General features: G+C 37.0%; 1 protein-coding gene across 1 annotated transcript in view; it reads left to right on the forward strand.

Annotated features, from left to right (window-relative positions):
- LOC126092842 (lysosomal alpha-mannosidase-like) overlaps positions 1-13,436 on the forward strand; it is a 324,038-nt gene that overhangs the window by 203,503 nt on the left and 107,099 nt on the right. Inside the window, exons 11-12 of the mRNA XM_049908575.1 lie at positions 9,022-9,227; positions 9,315-9,526. Of these exons, the coding sequence (XP_049764532.1) occupies positions 9,022-9,227; positions 9,315-9,526 (418 nt within the window). The remainder of the gene's footprint in view (positions 1-9,021; positions 9,228-9,314; positions 9,527-13,436) is intronic.

Below are 13,436 nucleotides of genomic sequence, written 5' to 3' on the forward strand. Positions count from 1 at the left end.
ACATTAACCCTTCAGTAGGTGCATGTTTTTTTATTGCACAAGCAGTTGTGCAGCGCACTTTGTGCATCACTTTCGCAGCTCAGTTTTACAGTTATTTTCACATGCTCTCACACTAGTAATGATATTAATTAGTTTATTGTTTGTAAGGGTAGATACAGTATCACTCAAAATGATATTAATAATACTGAAACAACAAATTTTATCGTACAATTAATACAAATAATTTATTATGGGCACAGTGGAAAATATTAAGAAATAATCTAGCCAAAAAATATCTATACACTATTTGCTCACTTATAGTGAGAAAGAATGTTTTGTTATTTAACATGGTTGTTAATTATACTTTATTTAGAAAAGTTGATATGTGTCTAAACACATAAATGGCATAGTTCTAAAATATTTATATTTCGCTGTCAGCATTGAAAATTAACTTATTCATAGTGAATGCCTACGGAAACCATATTATAACAGCTTACAGACAGGCCATGTTCTCTACTTAGTAACTGACACTTGTGTGTTTACTGCAAACAGAACTATTACAAGAATCACACCTTATTATTGTGTTAATATTCTTGGCCCTTCCACAAATAACACAGAGTCTCTGTTTCTTAGCCAAATGCTTCTCAACTTGTAGTAGTCTTAGAAAGATCAGCCAATAAAATATTTGTGGACATTAATCACTGGTTCCTAGCCAATTCTTTGTCACTAAACTTTGAAAAAACACACTACATGCAGTTCAGAACTTGTAAGGGGTGTCCCAAGAGTATATGTCTAACATATGATGACAAGAAGATAGAAGAAGTGGACAGTGTTAAATTCTTGGGATTACAGCTTGATAATAAATTCAACTGGGAGGAGCACACCACAGAACTGCTGAAGCGTCTTAACAAATCTCTGTTCGCAATGTGAATTTTGTCAGACATAGGGGATATAAAAATGAAAAAGCTGGCATACTATGGTTACTTTCATTCCATAATGTCATATGGGATTATTTTTTGGGGTAATTCATCAAGCCAAGCTAAAGTTTTCCGGGCACAAAAACGTGCAGTAAGAATTATATGTGGTGTGAACTCAAGAACATCCTGCAGAAGCCTGTTTAGGGAACTAGGGATACTAACTACAGCTTCCCAATATATTTATTCCTTAATGAAATTTGTCATTAAAAATATATCACTTTTTCAAACCAACAGCTCAATTCATGGAATCAATACTAGAAATAAGAATAATCTTCACAAGGATTTAAAGTCACTTAGTCTTGTACAAAAAGGTGTGCATTATTCAGGAACACACATTTTCAATAACTTGCCAGCAGCCATAAAAAGCTTAACAACCAATGAAATTCAGTTTAAGAGAAGCCTAAAGGATTTATTGGTGGCCAACTCCTTCTACTCCATTGATGAATTTCTTAGTAAAACCAACTGATTTGTATATAAGTACAACATAACTTCTGCACAATTTCAGTGCAGTAATGTGTTCACTGAAAATTTGTGTGTCTGTGTGTGTGTGTGTGTGTGTGTGTGTGTGTGTGTGTGTGTGTGTGTGTGTGTGTGTGTGGTTGTGTGTAAGTATAATCTAACTTCTGCACCATTTCAGTGCAGTAATGTGTTCATTGTAAATAAGTATTTCAGTAGTTGTATTACATGTTTATTACCTTATAAATAAATAAAAAACTTTTTTATTTTAAATTCAGTGCATTAGTATTTGTAAAATAACTCTTAGTGTTCATTAAAATATGACAATCATTCCACTTGGGACCTGTGGAATGGTACATTAGCTTATTTGTTTTAGTTGTAAATATTTGTCATGTATTGTTGTTTTTCTGACATGTTCCACATCCTGGAGGACCTCCTCACTACGGATCAATTGGAATGAAAGTAAATCTAATCTAATCTAATCTAATCTGATGTTGTCCTGTTCCTTTGAAGGGACAGAAATATGTCCTTGGGAATGCTCTGAATTTTGGCTCTTTCTATTAGATGTGGTTTAATGAGGTCATAAGCCAGGTTCTTCAGAAATACTCTTCATGCAACCATTCGATTTTGTCCATTTGAGTAAAAAAGTATCTGGCCATTGATAGTAGCAATGTCCATTAGAGCAAAAATGGTTACCAAAGGCCACTGTGTCCTCCTCTTCTCTCTTTGCTCCATATCTTTCGCTGATCTCGCATTTCAATAGCAAGTACTTATTCAGTCGGTCTATGCAAAGTTAGATGTTGTGGCCAGATGTCTCCTGCACTGCAATGTACTCAGGCCGACTTGTTGGGCGCCAAATGTGACCTTCCCCTCTCTCTTTGCTCCGTTTCTTTCCCTGATCTTTCCTCCTCTTTCTTCCTCATTCATACCATGGCTACATCTCAGGGTTTTCAGTGCAGAAATTAAGTGAGAAAGGGCACATGTGTGTGGTGGTTCACGATATCGTAGTGCTGTGAGGGAGAGTCACTCGTGCTTCTGGTTTGAGAATACTGTTGGCTGAAGTACAAACATTTCTCGAAAGGAAAACAGGTACATGCTCTCTTTTCTTTTAAAACTATAAATAGTAGCATAGCTAGTCCTATCTACCATTCTATTAAACTGAATGAGCGCATGACAACATTGATGAAGTTTCAACCTCGAATGAAGTTTATTAATACCAATTAACTGAAATAAAAAAAACTCATCCAATCCAGAAGTCACTCACAGTTAGAGCAATTAGTTTCTGGTGAGTGTGTAGTGGTCATTGATACTTAAAAGATCGTTTTGATAATTCTATCACTGTTTGTTTATAAGTTGCTAAGCAATTTATCAACAAGCTGACTATGCAATGATTAATATTTGTCGTATCCCGACAGTAAAGAGCTTCTCGTTTGCTTTAAGCATCAAGACGATTACTATGCCGCTCATATAAGTCTTTGATAGTTATTATCAAGCTAATGTCCATAAATTGCAGTTAATGTTACTGAATCAGTTAATGTTATGACAATAACGCCCGATATCCAGCCGCGTATCTTAAACTCTGCACCTATATTTGAGAATTCACGCGCGATTTGTTTGCACCAAAGTCGGGCCGTGGTTCCATAAAATAATTTTTAAATCAACTGCAGGTTGTAAATTAACAATTCTATGCTCATTCTTGAAAGTTACAGCAGATCCACACTTGACGACTACTTGATCGCCCACTCGAGCAACACAGAAGTTTTTGTTCTTACAAAGAGAAAACATATCACGCATAATGCAACAAGGTTATTTGCATGTCGAAACATATTTATATCTATCTCATTAAAACTCATTACCTATTAAATGTTGTACATAATTAAATTCTTTACTCTGTAAATAATCAATAAAATTTAGAAATGAATGGCATGTATAAAAAATCTCAAGTTGATATCATGTCCTGGGTCACTACTGGTTTTGACTCCCCTACACTCACATGACGCAAAGTACATTGGACTATATTGGACATACTCATGTAATGTTACACCACCTTCCCATTATACAAGTCACAGAATGTGTGCCACACATCTGGTCAACTGTATCAACGCCACCCTTAGTGGCATTGTAATCTAACACAATTCTCGAGAATCTTCATCGATAGTATCTGAATCATGCATAGTTGACAACAATAAGACCACCTTGTTCTTATTTGGTACGTATGAAAGCAACGTCAAATCTTTTTTATATCTGAAGAGGGATGAACCATGCACTCAATTTTTCTTGGGGAGGGAATTTCTCATTTATTCTTTATGAGTGTCCCATTACACATAACCTTTTACCTAATAGCGACATAGCCAAGGGGCAACTTGTATAGTAATTATCTATAACAATTCCTGTTGGATCCCTCTATATAACTCACAAGTATGTGAACTATTTTCAACGGCAAATTTGAGACTGCACAAGGTCCTTCGGGCTGCTTTCCACAATACCACAAGGTTGCTCATAAAAAATGTTTTTGCATCACGAAGCACATATACCTTAATGCCATATTTGGCAGGATTGTTGAGGATATATTGCCAAAATCCATAACAACCACAAAAAGCTTGAAGTTTCTCATCAATGGTCACAAAATCACTGATGCTGTATGTACTTTTGCAATTAGTTACAAACTCATCCAGAATCAAACATACTGCGGCCAACTTAACAGATCTTCTCCTCTCTTCTCTTATGCTTATATCATCAAAACAAATACAACGCAGCAAGAATATAAATCACTTGTAGCCCATCACAGCTCTTCCAATTTCGATTCCTGATCCATCGGTATTCCACAGTTCCATTACATTCGTGTGGTTAGCTTTCTTCATTCCGAGGAGATAAAGTACCCAAAGAGTGCCAGTATTATACTTCTTGTAGTTTCTTTTTAGTCTCTTTCTCTGTGATAATCAGAAAATTCTGGTTTGAGCTGAATATATTTGTTTGTATATTTCACAATAGTATTGATCATTTCCCAATTAAATTTCCTGAGGAATCCAGAAATCTTGATTGTCATATTCCTGGCAATAACCTTGGATCCAGGAAAAACTTTTGCAGTATTTTTTTCCTTCTCACTTTGCTTATGGCAGAGCTAGTATGTTTCCTCCATTTAGAAGTTTTCTCTATTCCCACAAACCAATCATCAATAGAACCTGGTTGACAATTATTGTCTTCATTTTCATCTGACTTATACTCTTGTTCACTTTCAGTGTCATAGTCACTATAAGCAATTAACTCCACTTCCTCATCAGTATCGCCATCCAAAATAGTGTCTACCTCTTTCGTAAAATCTGCATCTTCATTCAAGAGCCATTCGAGTTCCTCGTTAGTTAAACACTTTCTTGCCCTAAAATAAAAATTTATATTGAACATGGGACAAAGGAATGTTGTAAGTAAAATAACCACTTTGTTCAAAGATGTAAATAAATACTTACATGACCACTCGCATGGTGCACTGAGTCACCAGAAGTGACAGCGTTACACTAAATTCTCCATTTAACAAATTCCTTAGCATCGACAATTACTGCACCGCACATAATGGTCATCAGAACAGTAATGAAGGAATATGTTGATTTTCAAAGGTCTCCATTGTTGGCAACATCATCATTTACAACCATCATCATTTACATTCTGCCAGAACTTCTCTTACTGTATCACTCTGTGTTTCAAATTCATATCTTGAATAACTCAAATATTTTGTGAAAGCTTGGAACACTTGTACAATTTTTTTCACTGTTGTTGATCACTTTACCATTTTTCATTCTGAATGACTGAGTGAATAAATGACAGAATGTTATGTATAACCAATGTAAGTGTGTGTTTTGTCTTGTTTAGATTCTAAATATTGATAAGGGTATCTTTTATGATATTTTTCCATGTCTTCTCAAACCCTCTTGAAGAAAACTATTTTTTAAATTCTGGATATTCTATTCTGTTCTTTTATCATTTACTTGAAACCCTTGACTTCTTTTATAATAGCTGACACATTCCATATGATACTTTTACTTTTTCCCTCTTCATATATGGATTGTATTACGCTGTTTGCTCAAGTATATTTGTTAATTATACAGGCCAACAATTTTTTTTTTCTTTGAAAAACTTTTTTTTACTTTGATAGCTGCTCTGTATAGACTTTTATGAGCTGAATCCAAATCTAGCCTTAGTTTTTTTTTTTTATCACCCCTAGTTTTTGAGCAATATGCTTTTTATTATATAGTATAAAAATCTTGTGCTACACGGTAAATGGGGAAATTAATGAAACACTTTGTGACAGCAAAAGCATGGTTTGTATGTACAGTAAGCTACTTAAAACAATTATACTTGTTAATAGAGGTTTCACTTGTCGGATGGAATTGGTTTGTATTTTCTTTCTCTTTTTCCTTTAAACTTCTTGTGTAGCTTTTTCTGCAATGAGTCACTTTCTGAACTTCTCGGTGAAGTGATCAACAGTAATCCTCCATCATGTTGGTGTTCCAGCGGCCTTGGTAGTGTTTTTCCATTACTTTAATGTCCTGGTGAATGTGCTCTCCTTGCTCCTCACTAACATCTCCCAAATTGTCCTGGAAGTATTCAAGGTGACTGTTCAAAAAAGTGAACTTTCAGGCTCAGTAAACATCCTAAAGCTTCAAACTTATTTAACATTGTAGCTATAATAGAAATATATTCTGGGTCTTTTTCATGTCTTAAGAATTTTGTAATGACTTGCTTGAATGATACCCATGCTTATTTCTCATTTAAGGTCATTGCAAAGTTAACATTAAACATCAATTTTCTAATGTCAGGTCTGACAAGGACTCCTTCTTTTAGTTTAGCTTCTAAAAGGTGTGAAACATTTGGCAGAGATACCTAAAACATGGTCCATCTTTAGGCAAAGCCTTTACAAACTATTTCATTAGGCCTAACTTTATATGTAGAGGTGGTAGGAGTACATTTTTTGGATCTACAAGGTTTTTGTGTAGAATGTTCTTCTCGCCAGGTTTTAAAGTTCTTTCAGTTCTTTCTGCACCAGTGTTGATCCCTAGAACAAGAAACATGGAAATTTGGTAAAGCCACCTTGCTGACCAAAGAGCATGCATGTTACTTTTAGATCACCACATATCATCCAATCATGAGCAGAACAGCCTATTTTAATTAGCACTATTTCTAGGTTTTCATAGCTTTCTTTCATACATACAAAATGTCCAACAGGTATAGATGCATACATGTTACCATTGTGTAATAAAACAGCCTTTAAACTAGTTTTGGATGAATCAATAAACAGCCTCCAGTCTTCCTTTTTGTTTTCAATATCAAACTCATTCATCAGACCAGGAATGTCTGAGCAGTACACTAAATCGCCTTATTGTTGAAAAAACTTGGAAAACTGCTCCTCTCTCTTTCTATACATGTATATGCTGGTTCCAACTGCCAATAAGTTCTTCTCTTTTAATCTAGAGCCAAGCAATTCAGCTGTTTCTTTCGTTAAGCCCAGATCCCTAACCAAATTGTTAAGCTCGGGCTGAGTAAACAATTTGGGCTCTAGACTTTCTGCATTACAATGGAATTCATCATCACCTGGTTCACGTAAATCAGATTGTTCATCAGAAAATACTTCTGTTGGAATAGAATTTAAATCATCTGGTGGTTCAGGAACCAGCAAATCTACACCATGCCCTACTGGTTGGATGGTGGATGGAAGGTTAGGGTAGCTTATTAGATTCTTGTTTTTTGAATTATGACCAGTAATATCAACACTGCAAAATTAGTAATCATCGGAATATTTTCTTGGCTCCCTCCATATCATAGGAACAGCAAATCTAAAGGCTTTTTTCTCCTTTTTGGACCATATCCTCAGATCCTCAACACACACATAACATATCTTATGTGGCGCCCAAGATTTATCTTGATCACCAAGCTTAGATCCAAAGTATGATAGATAAACCTTTTTCACAAAGTCTGTAATGTTCCTTTGGTGTTTTTTAATCACAAATTCACCACTAATATAACAAAAACTGTCAGCGGAGTTTTCACAACCACAATTAGGCACTGTACTGAGTAAATGTTCAGGAAACAAGAAAGTGAAGTTAGGTTGACAGTAAACAAAACACCATCTGTTAACACAAAAATAGAATCAACCCTTTTTTTGCCAGCGAATGTTATCTACATTCATCACACCTCCTTTTTAAATTATTTTAACTATATAAAAGCTGTTGAATTCTTTAAAAATCGCTTAATTCAATAAATATAACTGTAAAATGTGAAGAAATGTTGGGTGATACAGTTTTTTAAGTATCATATTTGGATTTACCACCCTAAAAAACATAAGAATAAGGTATTTTCAGCAAAAAAGTTTTTCCATCGTTGGCCTGTGTTATCTGTCCTCTGTATCTATATCTGTACAATCTCCAGATTCACTGATAGAAAAATGTTAACAAGAGACTATCCATGATAGTCTTTGTGAGCTCACTGCCTGCTTTTGGATGAGCAAACCAACTGTGTATTCACCGAAGTCCTATCAACAGCAATCTATAGTGAATGGACAGGCACACAGGCAATAACTCTGGCTCAGCTGTATCTAAGGGTCAGTGTTGTGTACTGCTGCCTTTTGCCCAAAATAATTAAGCGTTGATGTGGCTCAGCATAATAGACAGTGAAATTTCATTAAATTAAGCATACATTTCCAAATATATTAAATTAGGATTATTAACATATGAAATGAGGTGTCCTAATGCACTGATTTAAATTCAACTTGTAAATTTACTTGCAAAGAAAGAATCAAATGGAAATGTGGCCTTACATTTCTAAATAGGCTTGTAGCAGATACTTAACTGAATCAAGCAGTAGAACAGTGCAAAGCAAGCAGAGCATCAGATGAAAAGTTCTGAAGACCAATGAATATCAAAGTTCATAGCACACATAAAATGTCCCTCCCAAACTTGTTGAAGATCAAATAACTCTGACGCTAATATCAGTCCTATTATTAGTTTGCTAAATACTTTACAATCCCAGTGAGGTTACCTATAATCACATTAAGTCAGTACTACCAATATCCTGAACCACTTTATCACTTAATGACTTCTAATCAAGATGTCATATGTATATGGTAATAATTTTAGTGTGTTCTAGGGCTTCCACCAATTCCAAAATTTCCTTACATTTTCTGTACTTCAGCTGTAGGCATTTTTGGCTATTTTAGTAAATGTAAATGCTTTTACTGTAGCACATTCAGTTGCCAGGCCAACCCCGCATTCAACTCGTTTACCGCCAGGTGTTTAAGCTTCAAGCTTTCCCCAATCCCACGATCTGTCCATGGAGCAGTGGCCCCCAGGTGCTTCATTCACACTGTTGCTCTGCCCCACCTTCAGCTGCTCGCCCCTATACGGTGCTCATCAGAATGATGGCATCCTGTAGTATCTTCACCTAATTAGTGGGATAATCAGAATTCATGACTCAGACAGTGAACTACATTGTGTTTTTGCTTTTAGGGCAACTGAAACAATGGCTGAATAAAGTACACACATTAAAATGTATATGTAATAACTTTGACAAACTTTGCTCGAGTAGCATCAATAATCAGTTTATATTTATTCCTTATTCACAGGGAACTAATGCACAAAAAGAAGGATGAGAGCAGCCATCAACCAGAGATTTTTCAGTCATGTCTTCTCCTGAATATCAGTGACTGTGCCATCTCTGAGAAATCACAAGTTTTTACTGTGACTGTTTATAATCCACTTAGCTATGTCGCATCCCACTATGTCAGACTCCCAGTGACAGGTGTATCTTACTCTGTCAGAGATCCTGCAGGTAATTTCACTTCTTATTCACATAGATTAGTTTTATGACTGTTGAAACTTGTAACTAATTTGCCTTTTCATATTCTCCTCTGTAAAGGTACGCAACTGCCAGTTCAGCTTGTACCAATTCCATCAGCACTTTTCAGTTTACCAGGACGAAAGAGTAAAGCTACAGTGGAGATGGTTTTCAAAGCTGAAGATGTTCCTCCTCTAGGATACAAATCATACTATGTTGAAGAGTTGCCTCACAGAGTGCGTGGGAAATCAGATCTAGCAGATGATGGAATGGATTCCACAATTGGAAACAAGGTACAGTGCTTACAGTGTCTCAGAACATGCAGAGTGCCATCTCTGGTAACAGCAATCATCACAAAATTTTATTTCAGTGCATTTTTCTGGAAGCAATGCTACAACTATACAGGAGAAGTGAACTTGCCCTGTTGGGATTTCTTGTGACCTAACCAAGGCATTCGATTGGGTAAATCTAAAAATTCTACTGGGAAACGAAAATATTATAGTGTTAAAGAGATTCCCCTGCATGGATGGTGTTATATGTTGACAACATTAATGATTGATACAACAGGAATAAAACTAAATCTGTATTGTGAAAACACTAAGTACTGTGTCCCACAGGTTTCATTACTTTGCTCACCCGTATTCTTGACCTACATAAAGAAAAAACAAAGATACTGTGGGGGATGGTAGGATAAATTTTCGTTAATTACCACTCTTAAAGTTGTATGCACATTACTTTGAATCATTTTGATACCTTCATTTCTCTGAATGATAATGAAAATCCATTTTAATAGCTAACACCAATCTTTAACTCACATATGCAACAAGGACCTATTAACTCCTCAGACACATAACCTGAAAATAATTTTAAAAAGTAATTTGTATCTCCATTCCACTTCCTGACAGCTGAAAATTCTTTCCAAATGACAGTATCTGGCAATAACAGAATTTTTTGGTGAATTTCATTTAACACAGTTCCAAGGATAACCCATTGTATTAATAATTCCTTCAGTCAAACACATGAAAACAGTAAAACCTTACACAACTGTTAATCTTTCCTTGGCATCTGGCACCATGAGATTTGAAATTTTACTAAAGTTCCTGGAATAATTACTGTTTGTATTAAACATTGATCAGATCAGTCAGTTTTTGCTTACCCATAAGGTAGAAAGTGTAATGCTTCACTCCCAATGTGAATTTTGGATACTGGCAGCATACAAATACTCATGTATACCAAAAAGAATAAGGCAATAAAATCATTTAGTCTTTTTAGATTTTCAGAAACCCACATGAAAGCTGAAATACATGACATCAAAAATGGAATACTAACATAGTCTCACTCACAAGTACTTTATTATTATTATTATTATTATTATTATTATTATTTATTATTATTTTCGATTATTCCCATTTAAGACAGCGTTTGAACTTGAATTCCTTTATGATGATTGTTTATGTTTTTTTCTGAGCCCAAATTTTCTTCATGTGTTCACTGTGTTGTTTCTTTTGCTCTGCTGTCCATTTGCATCCTGGTCTCTTCTGTGTTGTGGTGTCAAATTTATGGTTTTTGATGATGTTCCTGAATTCAGTTCTATTTTCTGCATTGTTTTCTGTTATGTGTGCTTGTCTGAGGTCCTCTTCAACTTCTTTTATCCATTTTGTTTTTCCCCTGCCTGAGTTGATTACTTTGAGAATTCGCTTTGAAATTCTGTTTTCATTCATCCTGTGGATATGTCCGTAGAACTGCATTCTTCTTTTCCTTATTGTATCCGTAATCTTGTCTGTGTATTTGTATAATTCTGATGTTGGTCTCTTCATCCAGATTCCTTGCTCTTGTATCGAACCAAAAATTTTCCTGAGAATTTTCCTTTCTTGTTTCTCTATTTCTTTGATTTTAGTTTGCCCACCTATTTGTGTTGTTTCAGATGCATACAGTGCCTCCGGAAGTACGACAGTGTTGTAGTGCCTCAATTTTGCATTAATGGATATGGACTTTTTGTTATAATAGTTCCACGTGAGTTTATATGCTTTCTGTAGATTTTTTATTCTTTCCTCATTGGCCTTTAGCTTGATCCCTGATGGCTGGATGATTTCTCCCAGGTACTTAAAATGTGGTACTTGTACGATTTTCCCATGTGTTGTCACAATAGGCAATTTGTCTTGTGGCACTCTTTCTATGTACTGGGTTTTCTCATATGAGATTTGCAGGCCAGTTCCTTGTGCAATTTCGTGTAACTTCTCTATGGCGTTAGTGGCTTCTTTTCTATTATTTGTGAGGATTGCAAGGTCATCTGCAAAAGCTAAACACTTCAAATTGAATCTATTATCTTTTCTAATGCCAATTTGGATTCCTTTGACTTCTTTTTCCCATATCCTGATAATTTTTTCAAGAATTATATTAAAGAGTAATGGTGAAAGTCTGTCACCCTGTCGCACTCCAGTTTGGATTTCACAAGTACTTTATTATTATTATTATTATTATTATTACTACTATTTTATGTAGCCATTAGAGCCTCATGATCTTGGACTATAAAAGTACAGCTTCTCTCAGTGCTTCCTGCAGAATAATCCCTCTGCCAGTTCCATCAGCAGCATGCAATACTCCCTCTCACCTAGCTGTACTCTCCTTATGTCCAAAACTGCATGTAGTGTCACTGACACTGTAAATTTTGTGTCAAGTCTAATCAGTATTAATTGAAGCTTTAGGACGTGGATGATGAATATCTGTGGTCGCTATATGAAGGAAGAAAAAGGAAGGAAGACTAGGTTTAATATCCCATCAACATCATGATGATTAAAGACGGAGCACAAGATTGAATTCTGTAAAGTATGGGAAAGGCAATTGGCCATGTCCTTTCAAAGGAACCATCCTGGCATATGCATGGAGAAATTCAGGGAAATCACAGAAAACCTAAATCTAGAAGGCTGGACAATGGTTTGAATTGTCATCTTCCTGAATGCGAGTCCTGTGTGCTAAACACTGCACCATATCGCTTGGTGTCACTATTTGAGTGATGAGCACCAATTTATCTTCACTACGTCCATTCAATAGGTGACAATCTTCAGTAAGGGTCATCTTTTGACAAAACAGCATAAAAGTTCCATACTATGAGTAACTTCCCTTACTCATATCCCATAGGAACTTTAATTAGTTTATTATCCAAACTGCTTTCATAAGTGCAACTGGATACAAGAGAACCTGTAAATTCACTCTCTCAATTAGCACTGGTGTACAGCCTGGGCATCCAGCATTAGACTAAAAACAGCAATGATTCATTAAAGTGGAGTAATTACTTCTCTAGATCAGTTCATTCCCTGAGGTTTTCACCTGGCTTGAGACACATAGAAAGAAAACTGAGCAGGCAGTACGTCTAAGGTCAGAAGGAAAGTGATGACTAGCAGACATAACAGGGCAACAAGATCAGTAGCCTGGGGACTGCTCATTGATTCACTACAAATTAAAATACACTCCTGGAAATGGAAATAAGAACACATTGACACCGGTGTGTCAGACCCACCATACTTGCTCCGGACACTGCGAGAGGGCTGTACAAGCAATGATCACACGCACGGCACAGCGGACACACCAGGAACCGCGGTGTTGGCCGTCGAATGGCGCTAGCTGCGCAGCATTTGTGCACCGCCGCCGTCAGTGTCAGCCAGTTTGCCATGGCATACGGAGCTCCATCGCAGTCTTTAACACTGGTAGCATGCCGCGACAGCGTGGACGTGAACCGTATGTGCAGTTGACGGACTTTGAGCGAGGGCGTATAGTGGGCATGCGGGAGGCCGGGTGGACGTACCGCCAAATTGCTCAAGACGTGGGGCGTGAGGTCTCCACAGTACATCGATGTTGTCGCCAGTGGTCGGCGGAAGGTGCACGTGCCCGTCGACCTGGGACTGGACCGCAGCGACGCACGGATGCACGCCAAGACCGTAGGATCCTACGCAGCGCCGTAGGGGACCGCACCGCCACTTCCCAGCAAATTAGGGACACTGTTGCTCCTGGGGTATCGGCGAGGACCATTCGCAACCGTCTCCATGAAGCTGGGCTACGGTCCCGCACACCGTTAGGCCGTCTTCCGCTCACGCCCCAACATCGTGCAGCCCGCCTCCAGTGGTGTCACGACAGGCGTGAATGGAGGGACGAATGGAGACGTGTCATCTTCTGCCCGCATCTCGTGGTCGTGCGGTAGCGTTCTCG

This window comes from Schistocerca cancellata, chromosome 1 (assembly GCF_023864275.1).
Source record: "Schistocerca cancellata isolate TAMUIC-IGC-003103 chromosome 1, iqSchCanc2.1, whole genome shotgun sequence".
In the NCBI taxonomy this organism is placed as follows: Eukaryota; Metazoa; Arthropoda; class Insecta; order Orthoptera; family Acrididae; genus Schistocerca; species Schistocerca cancellata.